General features: G+C 38.6%; 1 protein-coding gene across 1 annotated transcript in view; it reads left to right on the forward strand.

Annotated features, from left to right (window-relative positions):
• KCNH8 (potassium voltage-gated channel subfamily H member 8) overlaps positions 1 to 17,921 on the forward strand; it is a 287,674-nt gene that overhangs the window by 129,719 nt on the left and 140,034 nt on the right. The window contains exon 6 of the mRNA XM_008072479.1: positions 15,551 to 15,708. Coding sequence (XP_008070670.1) covers positions 15,551 to 15,708 — 158 coding nt within the window. The remainder of the gene's footprint in view (positions 1 to 15,550; positions 15,709 to 17,921) is intronic.

Here is a 17,921-nt window from a genome sequence, read left to right on the forward strand (position 1 = left end):
ATTTTTTGATTTATTGTAGAGATGAGGTCTCGCCAAGTTGCCCAGGCGGGTCTCGAATCCCCGGGCTCAGGCAATCCACTCACCTCAGCCTCCCAAGGCGCGGGATTACAGGCTGAGCCACTGAACCTGGCTGAGATGATAGATTTTAATGATATACTTACGATGACTAAATTTCTTTTGAACACACTTTTGGCTGCACATGAATTGCTCTTTGCTTACAAACTTCAGAATGCAATAACATACAATGAAAATCTTCTACCTGCAAAATAAATAAAAATGCCATTTCTCCAAGGTCATTAGGAGTTGCATGTTAAATGTACTTCAAATGTCACATATTACAAGACGCCGAGCCAGTTCTTCCCAAGTGCTGAGGCCTGTAGTTAAGCAAAGGCAAGTCATTTACATGTTCACTAAAGATGCCACATAAAGGAAAAGTAAGGAAAAATATGGAGCAGCCTGGGAAGGCAGTATTTGATTAGATCGACCCCTGTCTCGGACATATTATTAAGATAATACAAAAGAATCCTTACTTCTCACCAAGATATGTTTTCATAACAGATGAAAATCTGAACTGGCCATACCTGTGAAAAATCTGGTTGCAATCGGAGTATTCAGAGTCCATGGCTATTGGCAATCCTCAAGCAAGTAAAGCGGGAGTTACATGTGAATCTCCTGAATGGCAAGGGAGAGATTCCTGCCTGTATTTAAATAGGTATTCAGAAGAGCATCAGTACTGATGACCATTCAAATGCCAGCTAAGCAAACGGCATTAGATTGAGTAACAAGATGTATGAAAAGCTCTCCAAGTCAAGCAACATGCTTGTGACAGCCAAACAGCACATTTTGCGTTGCTCAGTTGTGGGAGTGATGCCTCAAAAAACAACTTCTTGGAATAGAATTTACAGTTTCCAGCGGATTTCAACCCTGAGTTTTATAGCACCTTCGGACTCTGGCCGCCTAAGAGACCATTTTTATACATACTGCTTGGAAAAAACAACAGTAAAACTATCTCTGAGCAATAAAAGGTTAAGCTGAGGAAAAGATCTTTCCTGGGTACACATGTAAATCACCTTTTTACAAAGATCTGTGTTTATGTACATTTTTGATTATTCAACCTTACATCAACGGCCTGTATACTGTGAAAAATACAGAAACATACAAGGTTGATGTGTTTTGGAGTTAAGGTTTGCTACCTATGGAAAATTACTGAGAAACTCTAGACACTATATTTTATTTATATAAACAGATACAGGAACAGTTTCTTCCTTTTCCTCCAGAAATTATCTATAATAAGAGGATAAACTTTATAAGAACTTTAAAAAAACCTTTAAATGAGAGATGTGAACAAACAAAAATGACTGGCAATTTCACATTTTTTGAGATTCTAGCTCTAATTGGTGACTTCTTGGAAACTGTACACTTCCTCTGGGAGCACATCTTTCACCTTAACTCTGATTAAAAACCATCTGGCCCTGGATTTCTTCCTGGCTCACTCCAATCTTGTTCTTTCTTCTTGAGTTCCACTCGTGGCTATCTCGATTTTGAATTCTGCTTGTCTTATCGTTTCCCTTCTTGGCTTTGGTGATCCAGCTACCACAATGAAATTCTTGGCTTTTCAATGTCTAGTGATACTGACTTGTTGTTAGGCTACTCCCTTTATTCAAACAATCCTAAGAAAGAATTAATTAAACATAGACACTATTTTGCTTCCCAACTTGCTTTTTGGTGTCAGTGACCAGATTGTAACACAAGGAGAGCAAAGAACCACTTTGTGCTCTGACTCTGGTGTAATGGCTTGGTACTATTCATACATTACGGAAATCAGATGGGTGTGGCTTGATACTATTGATCTTTCATGATTTTATTGTTCACAGTGACTAAAAACAGACCAAATGATTGAAACCACAAGTAGAAATGCAATTGCTGAAGTAACACAAAAATATGAGCAATTTCTGCTGATGGTGTTCATAAAAATAACTATGAAGTCATAATGTGCTTAAGTGAGAATCTATTTTTCTCTTAAATTGGGCATGGTCCTATTATTTCAAATATTGAATATTTTATTCTATTTCTTTTTAAAACATAGCATTTAATATTTATGACTATTATATTTAAATCTTGCTTTAAAACTCAAATACAGGAGTGCCAAAAAATGTATACACATTTTAAGAGATGTTATCTATGCACTACTTTTCAAAGTTGAATTGAATTATGGTAACCACATGTAGCATGTTCGCTCAACCGTGCTTCCACCATTTTCATTGACTGTCCTGCCTATCACATGGTGATGCTAGCATTCATTTGATTAACATAATCTTTTGAGCAAACATCATACTTAAAATGTGTATACATTTCTGGCACCCCCTGTATATTAGTCATATTTTAAATGCTCTTGAGAGTCCTTAAGAATAATTTGAACACATCTGTTTCTGATTGTGCTGACAAGGTGGAAAATCCTGGTGTCTGACAAACAGGCTGTTGGAACAAAAGATAGACACCCTAAAAAATCTGCACAGGTATGAACGCCTAATTTATGTCAAAGCCCACTGCAATGCTTTCGGGAAATGATGTTTTTATCTATAGTTTCTGCATCAACTGGATCTTCATCTGGAAAATATATATCTTCACTCTTGCATCACACCATATACAAAATCAATTGCAGATGGATTGTGGAAAAAATGCAAAAGTTCCATGTTGTTGCTATTGTAAACAATGCTGCCTATCGAAGGTGGACTGGATAAAGAAAATGTGCATTTACACAATAGAATATTATGCAGCCATAAAGAAAAGCAAAATTATGAACTTTGCAGCAACTTGGATGGAATTCGAGTCTATAATACTCAGTGATTTATCACAGAAACAAAGATCTGAGTACTACGTGTGCCCACTCGTAAGCAGACTCTGAACATTTATTATAATACTATAAGAAAGGGATTGGTAGTATTGGGACACTACCAAGGGAGGAGGGACACATAACATCAATAAGGGTACCCACACATTACCTGAACGATGACCACTTATGCGCCTAACCCTGAATTGCACCCCATATCTTCAAAATAAAAAATAAGGGGAAAAAATTTTTTTAATAGATTAAAAATGTAAAAGTTAAAAAAAAAAGAAACTTCAGAAGACATCACAGAATATTTCAAGGACTTTGGGACAGGCACAGATCACCTAAACAGGAAACAATTTATATCCAGAATAGGTTACAAGCCCTACAAATCAAAAAAAAAAAAAAAGAAGAGAGGAGCAGATTTTCATTAGGAAAACATTCTGAATGGACACTTCATAAAAGACGGCATATAAAAGTGCAATTCGTATGTGCTCAGTATCATACTTCATAAGTAAAATGGAAATAGTTTCTCCACTTTCAAAACAGCTAAAGGAAAACAAAATTACCAAGGATTGGGGAAGGTATGGAACAAATTGAAATTACATACCTGCATGGAGGAATGGGAATTGGCACTGACTCTCTACTCAACTCTTTGCCTGTATCTATTAAAGTAGAATATGTATATGATGACTCAGCAATTGGAGTGGCAGAATCAATGAGCATACCACACCTGTACAAGGAAAGATACACCTATGTGTGTGAGTACATCTACATACATATATATATACATGTACATATTTGCAAGTATATGTATATATGTATACGAAGTCCAACAATTAAGTTCGCAAACTCACCCTAGAAAAAGTGCTCCAGACCTCATCACTGAATATCATGATGGTCACCTTTGAAGGACTCCCCTTGGGAATCTGTGCACCAATGCCAGCGCCTGATCCACCCGTCAAAGCAATTTTGAAACTCTTTTTCTGGAACGGCCATCAGAGCTGCTGTCGTGTTACCTTAATGTCCTGAGTGTCATCAAATATCTTCTTTTCAATATTTCCTTTATCTTCAAGTGAAGAAAAAAGTCACTGGGGACCAGATCAGGTGAATAGGAAGGGTGTTCCAACGCAGTCATTTGTATAGAGTTGCCCACGTAAGCACATGTGGCAAGTGTGCAAACTTAATTGTCAGGCCCCAGCAAATAACAATGACAACTCTGATGGCCATTCCAGTAAAAGAGTCCCAAAATTGCTCTGATGGGTGGACAAGGCGCTGGCGTTGATGTGTAGCTTCCCAAGGGAAGTCCTTCTAAGGTGATTGTGGTGATATTCAACAATGAGGTATGGAGCACTTTTTCTAGGATGGTTCACAAACCTAATTGTCGGACCTCGTACATGTACATGCACATGTATACATATGTCCGTAACATAGATATACACATGTATTTATATGCACATATACATATATTTATACTTTTGAATAGACATGTGTGTATATGTTTGTATCAGCTTGAACAGTAATTGTCCAAACTGGAAGCAACCCAAATTTCTATAATTTAATTTAATTTCAGTAAAATTATGTGAATTCTGTATAGTTATACAATGAAATACTGCACAGCAATAAAAAATAGTGAACACAGTACCAAATTGATGAATCGGACATATATGATGTCTAGTCAAAGAATCTCTACACAAAAGTACATACTGTATCATTCCATTTATATGAAGTTCCTAATTAATTTAAGCAAAAATTAATCTATGGTAATGGAGACAATGATCTTGTTTGGGCAGTAAGGCCAGAAAGAAGGCATCTGGTATTCTGACCTTAGTTTTAACTTTATCCATCCATGGTTATGAATATGGTTCACTTCGGAAAATTCACCCAGCTGCCCACTTAACATTAATGGACTTTACAGCATATGTGCTATTCCTGAAATACAACTTTGTTTTAATAATGAGCAATTTTTTTTAATCAATATTTTTGATTATGGTTTTGTGGGGTACAGTTAAGGGTTAGGTGTACAATTACGTTTCGTTCAGGCACCCTGTTGATAAGAGGTGTTTTCCCATCCCCAGGCAGATATTTGCTACTGTTAATCCCATCCCCCCCCCATAGTTTCCCAGTACCGTCAGTCATTTTCTTATAGTATTACATTGGATGTTCAAGGTCCAATAATGAGCAATTTTTATATGGCAACCTATAATTTAAATGCTAAATGTTCTCTTTATATGGCTTTAAAAAAACTACGTTTCTAAAAACAACTCATAGATATCACTAAAAGATTCCCCTTCCTGGGCTACAGGAAGGGGAAGAATTATAAGAAAAAAAAGTGTCTTGGTGGCAGCCTGCAGACAGACTCAGGAAGTATAAATTTCAGCTCTGCCACTTCCTAGTTGATACTGTTCAGCAGATTAATTCCCCAAGTGTGTCATGTATCAGTAAATTAACATACTGCCTGCTTTACAGTGAACACATGGGGATCAGAGGAGTTAACACTTACAAAGCACTTAAAACAATCCCTGTGACAGTGGAAACACTTAACAAATATTAGCTACTATTATTATTATTATTTGATCGTTTTGATTATGTTGTTATGGGTCTGTAAAGTCACAATAAAAATAATGGCATGAATAAGTTATGCAGTCTTAGGTAAGTCACTCATTGACCCTCTTTTTCAGTTTTGAAGGCTGTAAGTAGGAATAATCGCAGTAGCAGTAGTAGTGATAATCACAGCACCTGCCCTGTGGTCTACAACCCAGGGAGCCTGACTCCAGACTCTGTACTGTTGGCCACTCTGCTCTGTGGCCTCTCGGAAATGCCCGTCCATCCAGATGGACCAGGCTGGTTGGGATTTCAAGCAACCTCAGCATCTATCTCAGTGGGACACAGCTCAGGGCTTATATCTCCCTCATGCTGGCTATCCACGGGGATCTGCTGTGGCTCTGCCCCTGGTGGTGACTCAGGCACCCAGGATAGTTGTCTTGCCACGTGCTGGCCTAGTCTTCAAGTCAGGGAGAAGAAAATGTGAGGAGTCATACCCTCGCTCTCAAACCAAAGCAGATTACAAGGACACCCTTATCCTCTTTAGAGGGCAGGAAAGATAGTCATACCAGGAGGTAGAGAGCCATGGTAGTTGGTAGATAGCACTAAAGACTGCCACAGCGAATGAGATATTATTTTCCTCAAATATAAAAATGGGCCGGGTGGAGTGACTCATGCCTGTCATCCCAGCACTTTAGGAACCCAAGGCAAGAGGATTGTCTGGCCTCAGGTGTTTGGGACCAACCTGGACAGCATGGTGAGACCTCATCTCTACACTAAATCAAAAAAATTAGCCAAGCATGGTGGTGCAAGCCTGTAGTTCCAGCTACTAGGAAGGCTGAGGCAGAAGGATTGCCTGAGGTCAGCAGGTCAAGACTGTAGTGGCTACGATTGTGCCACTGCAGTCTGGATGACAAAGTGAGCCTCCAACTCAAAAAAAATTATATATATTATATATATATGAATATCACAGCTCTAATTAAAACGTAAAAAAGCTAGGTAATCACAAAAATATTATTTGATCGAGACCTCATCTCTAAATAAGTCAAAAAATCAGCCGGGCGTGGTAGTGCATGCCTGTAATTCTGGCTACTCGGAAGGCTGAGGCGGAAGGATCGCTGGAGCCCAGCAGGTCAAGGCTGCGGTGACCGGGAGCAGCCACTGCACTCCAGTCTGGGTGATAGAGTGAGACTCCAACTCAAAAAAAAAAAAATTTCTCTCTAATGAGCATATATGTGAGATTTCACATTGGGAAAAACTATTAATTATATTAACACATTTTTCACTATTTATCTCAGTCTTCATTAATCATAAACTTTGCAACTTGAATGATCAATATTCACTCCAAAGAAAACAAATAGACCCCAATTATGAATTTTTTAATTGCATGACTAAATATTATAGATAGTCCTTAAAATTTCTACTGTTACTTAACCTTGGAAATTGTACCACCCAATAACTATACCTATAGGTAGAATAAGTGTGCCAAGACTTTCTATAATTAAGAATAGGCTTAAATCAGGAAATTTTTTTTTAGCATGGTATGTTTAATCATTAAATTGTTTTTTTATGAAAAATGATCTCATATCTCCAAAGTTCAATATATAATTTAGAACTCTAAGTCATTGAAAAAGTGAATAAATTATAGGGAGCCAAAATTGGTAATCTGCATTCCACTGTGCACGTTATATGGAGATCTTTTGCTATGGTGAACTTATACAACAAAAGGAAAGCAATGTGAGAGGTCAGTCTAATACAAATGATTAGTTATAGACAATAAGTGAGGAATTTTAATGGCAATCCACTGGGGTTGGCACTGTTGACCTGCAGAGTCACAGATGGGACTGATTTATGCATCTGTGGGTAGGATGACATCAGATAACAGAAACTGGAAAGCCTATGGTTACCAGAAAAAGGCATGATTCTTCCAGATGTCTCATTCACCCTTGAGTGCCTGGGGCTCTGCACAAGGCAGAGGACACAGGAAGTCCTCAAGAGCAATATTTTACAGCACCTGAGCATGTCAAAAAGCTGGACGGTGCAGCTATGCTACAGCTCTTCCAGTAAAAAACACCTGCAGTCTACTGGCAGAGGATGTATGAGAAACAGCAACATTTGGGGCTTTAAGTTGGCAAAAGTTCACTTCAATAAACAGTAATGAACGTTTTTGGAAAAAAAGTTCTAACACCGTAATAAGGCTGCATTGGTAGAAGCATTAAAACCAATCCTAAATGCATTCCTGGAAGAATTATCCTCCCACCGAATCGGCAAAAATTCTAAAGTCTGGTAACAGTAAGTGTTGGCAAGGCTGCGAAGAAACAAGAATTCTGTGGACAGTGCTAATGAGAATTGTATGTATCTGCTACTGCCTCAAACACCAGCCAGGCCTCCTCTGGGATGGTAACTGTAACTCCAAGTACCTCATGAGAGTGGTTTTCCCTTTTCTTTATTGTGTTAAAGACTGGAACATTCCTTCTCAAAATAAAAATTGAGGAGAAGGTGCACATGTAAAATGAATAAAAGTCCAGCCTGGAGAGAGGGAAGGGCGGATGGAAGGGGAGTCTGCTCCTGCTTTTCCTCTCTTCCATGAGGCTTGCTGCGAAATCCACCAAACCAGATGATATCATCAGGGCTGCTAAGAGGAAACCATGTCAGGAAGGTACAGTGAAACGAAATGAAGATATTCAGCCTGGGACTGAGAGACAAACTTGATGACTGATCTCAGATATTTATGGAGGGAGCTTTGGGATGGGAGAGGACAGTGTATTCCATCCTGCTGCTGAAGACAAAACTAGAAACAAGAAAAGAGGGTTACAAGAAGGAAAGTAATTCCCCTGACTGAGGAAGGAAGGTGATGGAGATCCTAGTCATTCTGATTTGATCTCTACAAATGGCAGGAACCCACTGAATTATCACATGTACCCCCAAGATATGTACCTTGATTATGTATTGATAAAAAAGATGAAGATATTTTGTTAAGAACTACCTGATGATGGACATGCAAGCTAGTCTGGGGCTCTCAGCAGAGGACTCGCCACTACTAGAAGCAGCCAGTGACTGGTTGGCCACTTATCAAGGCTGGCGTGGGTGGAATTCCTGCATGAGAAGAGGCATTAGCATGGAGGACTGTTAGGTCCCTGTCCCTTCATGTGGGCCGTATGGTCTCATAGGTCAAAACCTGTAAAGGCAGCACTATTCACAATGGCAAAAACATGGAATCAACTGTGCTGACCATCGAAAGGAGACTGGATTTTTTAAAATGTGGTACATATACATGATGGAGTATTACACAGCCATAAAGAAGGACAAAATTATGAACTTCACAGCAACTTGGATGGATTTAGAGTCTGTAATCCTCGGTGATCTGTCACAGAAGCAAAGACCTGAGTCTCACATGTTCTCACTCATAAACGGACCCTGAACAATTATCATAATACTATAACGGGGAGGGGGGTTTAGCAGTAGTGGGAAACTGCCAGGGGAGGGAAGGAGGGGGGCACACTTTATCAATAAGGGAACCTGATCTCAAACCAGGTGAAGTGGGGACCAAGGTGAAGCCCAAAATTTTCCGGTACAATGACCATTCATATACCTAACCCTGAATTGTACCCCACATCTTTAAAATAAAATAAAAAAATTCAAACCCTGTAAGGATCCACCATGATGATGTTGGCCCCATTGGCTTCAAAACAGAAGCCACTGCCAGCATCAATCACCTCTCCATCCTACTGCCTTTATTTGGCTCCATTTTTTCTTCTGATTGCAGTTGTTGTTAAATGCTCTTTCTCACTGGCCCACTGATCTGTCTTTTCCATTAATCTTTCACTTTAAGGTAAGCAAGGAGGAGAAATACTGAGAAACTGAGCAAGGGTGAGTGATAGAAAACTCTCATTCAGTGATATTGGCCATCAATGGCAATCATTCTTAGGATCGCGAGTCCCTCAAGCCTCTCCATTAATCAGCTCTCTATTCATTCTTCCCATGCCTTCTAGCTCCAATGTGCTGTGACATTATACTGTGTTGTCATGCTGTGGTTGGAGGCATGCCTCACAAGCAGTGAAAAAAGACGGTATCTCTTTAGAATATTAGATGGCAGCCAGTTTAGATAAATGTCTCTGCACCCATGCTGCACTAACATTGATTAATTTTTAAAGAAATAGCTAAATGAAGATATTAATTATTTGTATGTGGTGCATATGCCGACGTGCATGTCATTATATTTTAATTTGCTTATGATTTTAAAGTTATTTCCCATCTGGCATACATGCTAATAAAAGAAATCTACTAATTTATGCCATATCAAACGCAACCTCTTTTCCCCGGTACTTTCTAGCTACATAGTTCTCAAGGAACTCAAACTGGAAAAAAAATGGTTCTCACCTTCCTGCCTTTTGGTCCACTTGCAGAGCTATTTCCTGCAGGACAGAAGGGAGACGCTCCTTTTTAAAGGTCTTAGCAATATGAAAACAGAACATGCACACAGGTTTCTCTTGATTGCCTGTCTTTCCTTCAATTATGCTCTGTAAAACTGAAATACAATGAGGCAAATCAATTATTCTGCAAAATAATAACCTGCCATCTGCATCATCAGAGAATTCTATTCGATTCAGCTTCATCTTGGTATACTGTGATCAATTTTTTGGAAGGTCTGTAAACCACACAGAGTATATCTGGTCGTTCCCTATTGTCCTTAGTTACTCGCTGCACGCAACACCAGTTCCTCATGCCACAAAGGGTTGTTTAAGCATATACAAACACATGGAGGCATTGGGGTTTCTGCGTGGCAAAGTTTTTTGAGCTAATTTTGCTATGGATTTTGGATTATTTTTTATTCAAATGGTATATACATGTTTTGTATGCCTGGACAAAATATGGCAAATTGATAATAAATGAAATTAACAAGAAAAATTACATATAAAACTATGGATATGAATGAACACACTCACATTTTTTTGTCAACATAGATTTTTAAAATGTTATATACTTATGCGATTAGTTGTCTCAAAATGAAAACTGTACTTCTCATTCTAATGAGAATGAGACCACATTCTTATTGTGATGTATGAATCAGAAACTGACTGAATTAGCCAAAATAGAAAAATCTTAAGGGGAGTGAGTCAGCTACAGGGAGAGGAGCGGCTGCCTCCCATGCTGGTGAAGCTCTCCTTGGTTCCTAGGATTCTCCCGTGGGGGACGCCAGATCTAAAAAGCTCTTTTCTTCCTCATCATAACCTTTTTTTTTTATTCTGCGCTTCCTCACTGTTAAAGAGCTTGTGTTCCCAAGTGTGGGACTGCTGGTCCAACGAGACCACTAAACACTGGGTCCAGAGGTGGAACCACAGACACCGGGCACTGCTAAAGAAGGGAGGGAAGGGATAGAAGGGGCACACAACCACCTGCTGGGTGCTGTTCACTACTTGGGGAGAGGGCTCCTTAGAAGCCCAAACCTCACCTTCACACAATTCACCTAGGTAGCAAATCCTCACATGTATACTACAGTGCTAAAATAAATTTCAATAAAGGAACTTGTACTAGCAGTCTCTACCGTCCCCTTAAGCAGAAGGGAATATTTGCAAACACCGAGTTCTGGTTCTTGAACAACCTCACTACATTCTTTTTTTTTTTTTCTTATTCTATTTTAAAGATGTAGGGTACAATTCAGGATTAGATCTACAAGTGGTCATCGTACAGGTAAAGTTTGAGCCTCTCTTTGGTCCCCACTTTGCCTGGTTTGAGATCAGGTGCCCTTACAGATGTCGTGCACCCCTTCCTCTCTCCCCTGGCAGTTTCTGGCTACTGCCAATCCCTTTCTTAGAGTAGTAACAATCTCACTACATTCTTACCACTGGATAGAAAGCAGAGCAAGTTCTCAGCATTCACCTGAACAGAAGCTTAGTCCATATAGTTCCAGAATCAAAGACAGTTCATTTCCCCACATTTAATTCTGTGATTCTGACTTAATATTCTTTTACCTGGGTGATGCTGATATTGAATTCAATCTAAGGATTACAATCAGAAATGCATTTCCTTGTTCTGGCCTATTGTTATTTCCTCTAAAATATATTTAGAACTGCAGTAATCATTTAGATAATGGAAAGAAAATGAGATTGAGTGTCAAAAGATGTTGTCTCTCTGCTGCTCACTGTCTTCATGACTTCAAACAATTTAAATATTCTGTGTCATGGTACAATGAGGGTGACAGTTCACCTGAGATAGATGTATAGGAACCATACAGACTAGTGAATGTTAAAAAAAATGCTTTGTAAATATGTCAGAACTATGGGTATTCTTATGTGTTTGACAGAAGTAGTTTTCTCCTTTTGAAATTTGCTATCCAAAAATAATACTAATTGGATAAACTTATAGTCTTTGCACAATTGTACCATAGTTCTAAAATCTCAGGATATGATATATATCTAGGTTCCCCCCTGAATATAAAACTGAACATACTTAAATATTTCAAAAATAGATTTGTTCGTGTACATTTTTTAAAACCTCTATTCTTTTGCTGTTATCACTATGTATAAAAGTCTTACAATTTTGTAAACCTAAATTTAGCCTATTTTTTCCATCCATTTAACTCAATTGAATAGCAAGTTGTTTTTTAACAATCTCTCTAAACTGATATTCTGTAATGACTCACTTGTCCAAGAAAATGCCTGTTCTAGTGAGAAGTCTGAACCTCCATTTTGTTATCCAGTTGACCACGGAATTAACCATGTCGTTTTGAAAATATTCGCTGTACTAATCAATGATATGTCATTCATTCTTTTGTTCATGGACCGTCCCATGTATGTGGATGGTTGTAGTGGGTTTTCTGTGAAACTTGCAGTAGACCTCGTGATCAGTTCAGAAATGTGCAAGGAATTTGTCCTTCAATTTTATAACGAACTTGTGGACTTACCTCAGCCTGCATTGTGGAAACTAAAGGTCACTGTAGGGCTTAGTAAACAACTCTGGATTTCTCACTCACCGATGAGAACCCACATCCTTCATTCGAGCTTCGTTTTGGAAACCATGACATTGAAATCTCTGCTTTATTTAAAAGTTGGTGGTCTGAGCTGCTACGTAGCTTTGCTTTGCAGAAGTACACGGATCTAAGAAAGTTAAAGAGAGAGAATGAGAAGCTCCCACGTGACCCTCACAGTCTGATGGCATTTCCCCATGCTCCTTCGTGTCTATTCCTGGTCGCATGTTTCCATGACACATTGGTGGTTGACCACAGTGGGACTTCTACTTCTTAGTAGAATCACCTAGGATTGTTTTTGTCCTACATGAGTGCTTTATGTAGGAGCTTTATCCTTCCTTATTCTCAGCATTAACAATAAAATCATCTAGATGTTTTCAATTTTTGACAAAAACATGACTTTTGGTAATGCTGTTTTTGAAAGTTAGATCATTCACGACAGACTAGAACAGCTACTATTTTCTTTTCAAGTCACCCAGAGCTTGCTTCCAAATCCACAATGAGATGAGTCTCTGTGAAGGCACCAAAACCCAGAGCCCGGCAGTGGCATCAAGAAACTTGGATTTTTTTTAAGTGTTTATTTTTAATTTTTTTAACTTTAAATTTTTTCTTTTAAAGATGTGGGGTACAATTCAGAGTGAGGTTTACAAATGTTCATAATGCAGGTACCCTTGTTAAGATGCCTCCCCCCCGCTCCCCTGGCAGTTTCCCTCAACTGCCAATCCCACCCCCCATCCCCTGGCAGTTTCCCACTACTACCAGTCCCTTTCTTATAGTATTATGATCATTGTTCAAGGTCCACTTATGAGTGAGAACATATGGTACTCTGCTCTTTGTTTCTGTGATAGATCACGCAGTATGATCGACTCTGGGTTTGAGTCTTGCTCTTTCACTGTTGGCTGAGAGATCTAATCTGGCAGTTCAGTTTTACCATCTGTGTGACCCTGAATGAATCACTTGACCTCTCTTATGTCTCAGCTTTCTCATCTGTAAAAGCAGATCATAGGAACGACTACATACCTCTAAGTGTTGTTGCAAGGAATCCATGAGGTTATGATTCCAAAGGGCTTAGAACCAGACTGAGCTAAGAACCTATGTGTTCTCAATAATAACAGTCATCAGTCTTGTCATAATGTCTGTATAGCTCACGAGGCTGTTAGGAGAATCAAGTGATATAATAAGTGCTGTATTAGGGTACTGTTCGATGCGTAGCAAATTTCACAGCCTAAAACACCCCCTATTTGCTAGCTCTCAGTTTCCATAGGCCAGAAGATCAGGGATGGCTTAGTTGGATTCTCTGTTGAGGAATTCCAAAGACTGAACTCACAGTGACAACTGAGTTGGGTTCCTTTCCAGAGTTCAGCATCCTCTTTCAAGTTCATGTGGCTGTTGGAATCATCCTCTTGATTGTGGCTGTAGGACTGAGATTTCCATGTTCTTGCTAGATGTCAGCCGGGATGGTTCCCAGTGGTGGGAGGCTGCCCACGATTTGCCCTTTCCATAACATGGCAATTGCTTTTGTCTAGCAGTAACATATCTCCCTGACTTCCAACCCCCTTGCTGCCAGCTGAAGAAAACTCTCTGCCTGATTAGGGCAGGTCACCCAGGATAACCTCTTTCTTGCCCTATAATGTAACTTAACCATGCACTGACATTTCAACATGTTCATAGGTTCCACCCCCGCCATGAGAAGAAGAGATCATGTGAGGGCAAGGGTCATTGGGGGTTTCCTTAGCATTCTGTCTTCCACAAACGTGAACAGGAAGTGAAAAATGAATAATATGCAAATATAAAGTGAGCATAGGTTCACATGGGTAATGTTTACCATTGTCATGATCGTTATGCTCATGATACCAACACATTGTTTGTGTTTGTTTTTATGTTGACCAGGTGAGAGTTCCATGGCTATTCACATGCATGATCACAGCTCTCCATAATCACGAACTTCTGGGCTCAAGTGATCCCTTTGTTTTAGCCTGCCAAAGAGCTGGACCTGTAGGCATACACCATATAGCATATCAAATTCTTAACCTCTGTCACTATTTTGCTTATTTTTAGTGGTTTAAATTAGTTGTAAAGATTATTTAATTCATCTGATAATTATATAACCCAAGTTAGCACTGGCTTCATAACTGCTTGAATTTCTAGTCTCATTGAAATATTTGCTTCCCATATTCTCTTCTTTGATCTTTGAATAACTGAACCATGGTACTCCACAAACTTAAGTTCCATGAAGACATCTTTTTTTGCTAAAATCATTAGTTTGGAAGATACTCAACAATGATCATTCTTACATGCACCAGTCCTGAAATTTCCTGTGGCCTGGTTGTACTCAGTCTTAAAATAGAGAAATGTAATATTTCCAATGCCTTAATGATGTTTAGCCCAGGAACTAAGAAGGTAGTCTTGGAGATGTTTACTCATAAGCAGAAAGAGTGGGCTTAAGATGACCCATTCAGCTATGGCTTTGTCACTTGACCAGCACCCTGGAAGATCTCACATACTGTGAAAGGCTCAATAATATATAATTAAAGAATGATGTAGGGAAAGGTTGAAAATCATTGCATCTTCCATTAAAATAGGATGAGGAAGTTAACCTAGAAACCCACACAATCTATACAGAATTAAGTAATATTGAATAAAATAAGGATCACAGACCACAAATTATAACTGTGTTCAAGATTGTCTCTGCCACTGTTGGCAATGTGATCGCAGATAAATCACTTTTCCTCACTGGAACTTGGTTTCTGCCTCTTCAACATGGGAGTCATACTGTCTATCAGGAAATGATGTACTGAGGGTTGTGTGGAATGGCCTGTGCTAAACTTTTAGATCAATGTCTGACACGTACTGAGCACTTAGTAAGTGATGACTATGGTTGCTATTGCTATGAATATTTATTTTATATCTTGACATAACATGCAGCTTCCTATCTGGAACATACTAAGTGCTCAGAAAAATACCCCTTTCTTTGTCTTTCTTCAGTGTCTGCTTTTTGAGTTGAATGGATCTGTCAAGAAGAGAATTTGGGATATTATAGGCTAAGAGGTTAACATTTGCCTAATTTAATTTCATACAATTTTCTTCCTCCCTCCCTGCCTGCTTGCCTACCCATTTTCCTTTCTTCCTTTTTTTCTTTCCTTGTCTTTCCTTCCTTTTTTCCTTCTCCATCTTTTCCTTTTCTTTCTCAATTCTTTTCTCTCAAGCAGATATCATTTTAAACTTCCGAACGACTTACGTCAGCAAGTCTGGCCAAGTCATCTTCGAAGCAAGATCCATTTGCATCCACTACGTCACGACTTGGTTCATCATCGATTTGATTGCAGCCTTGCCTTTCGATCTCTTGTACGCGTTCAACGTCACAGTGGTGAGTCACGAGCACCCTTCCACATACGGCCTCTAAAGTTGGCTTGTCTTTTCCCCCATGTTTAGGTTTTAAGTGTTTGTGGCAAATTTGTGTTTCCAGGGGTTTTTGGGTCCTCTTTAATAGAGATGCCCATCACAGCAACTTGAAAACAGTTGGAGACCATCATACTAAGTGAACGCTCACAGAAACAAAGAAACTGAGCACTGCATGTTCTCACTCATAAGTGGGACCTGATCAGATCACAGGTCACATTAGCACAAGGGTGGGATCGGCAGTCATGGGCACAACTAAGGGAGGGAAGGATGGGGGAATCACATGGCAACACAGTGGGTACCCGACCTACTACGGGGGCAGGGGAGAAACCGTGGCAACGAGAAGTCCAAACTTCACCTCTGTGTCAAGCAGCCCTTTCGTATAGTAAACCCGCACTTGTACCCCACAACTCTATTATAAATGAATTACAATAAATAAATTAAAAGATGCCCAGTTGTCCAGTGATACTCAGGCCAGATTCTCCAGCTGAGGGAGTTGCTTCCTTTTGAAACTCACATTGCCTATTCCTGCTTATTTGAGTACCCAGAACCAGGAAATACAACAAGTCTGGATTTATCATAAATACTGGCGCACTAAACACATCTGTGGATAAGGAAATCATCTGTAAGAATTTATCACATTATATTCCCCAGGCAGTTATTTGCCTCAAGAATTTGGTGGAGAGTTTGAAGACATTCGTCTCCTTCTATGACCTTTAATTCTTTATGTCTTCAGTATTCCAATCATTCATCAGCACAGCCAGTTGAAGACTGATCAAGATAGAGAGAAATGTTGAGATTGAAACAAGGGAATTCAACCACTTCTTAGAAGTCTTTGTAAAAACCAGTGCATGGGACAGAAACCTAAATGATATGGCTAACACAAAGTGTGAGGATTCTCTTGAATTTGCACTAATATGTGTTCCTTCTCCTCGTTCTTGCTCTAAATCCCTAACCCTTATGTCTCCTCACTGGACAGAAAGTATGCCCGCTTGTAGGAGTAGCTATTTTTATTATTTAATGATTGACATTCTTAAAGTATTAGATGCTCCCTTATCAAGAAATCTCTATGGGGTCATTTGTCAGCCACAAGTGCAATTTTCTGCTAGAGTAACCAATTCTAGCATGTAAAAAATTCTAGCATGTAAAAACATACTAAACATTAATTCAAATTAAACAAATTTCCTTGTCACAATTGAAAGCACTCCATAGAAGTCAGTCTTGCTCAAAAATTTAAAGGCATCGTTTTCAATATTGAATAACCAGTGTTTCAAATATACTCATTATTGACCTCAGAATGATCATAGAACTGTGATCTTGACTAGTTAGTACAGACTTGTGCATTTGGTAATTGTACGATCTTTTTTTTTTTCCATTTTCTTTTTAAGTTAGGAGGTTGAGAGTGTCAGCATCTTTAAAAGGTTTATGACTCAACTGAAAAAAAGTTCTCAGGAAAAATCGAGTATATATCAATCAATGCTGCATCGCATTATTACCTAGACTTTCTAAAGTGTTTTTTAAGATTGAATTTGACTAGATAAATGTACTATAATGAGTGCTTAATGACTTAAAATAAGGCTTTTACAAGACTGCAAAAGAAATCCAAAAGAAGAATATCGTTCATAAAAGGTTAAAAAAGTATTTCAAATTCTCCTGGAAAATTGGCTTAAATTGTCTATTAATTGTTTAATAGGATTCGATTTTCATTTGCTGCTTTGCAACTAAGCACTAGTACAGTTTATGTTTTATTTTTCTTTGGGTAGTGAGCAAATATTATAATTTTAAATATGTATGTAGAACATTTAATTACATTAAGTATATATGACATGTTTATGCATCATTCACATCCTCATTTCCTAAAATTAACATAGGTGAAGAATTTTTTTAAAGTCTGACTCTCATGTTTTGATGAATTTTGAATAATAGTACACTTTCCCTGTTCTCCTCCTCTCTTTTCATCTGTCTTATGAAATTGAACACAAATGCCTTATAAAAAATGCAAAGCGTTAAGCAGCATCCACATCAAAAAATAGGAAAAAGGAAGGAAAAAATATCTTTCTTATCAGTGATATTTTTTCTGCTTTTCACGGGAGTGAGCAGATGACTATTTTATTTTATTTTACTTTATTTTATTTTATTTTATTTTATTTTATTTTATTTTATTTGAGTTGGAGTCTCACT

Source organism: Carlito syrichta, unplaced genomic scaffold, assembly GCF_000164805.1.
Source record: "Carlito syrichta isolate Samal-C Ts95f unplaced genomic scaffold, Tarsius_syrichta-2.0.1 Scaffold315224, whole genome shotgun sequence".
Taxonomy (NCBI): Eukaryota; Metazoa; Chordata; class Mammalia; order Primates; family Tarsiidae; genus Carlito; species Carlito syrichta.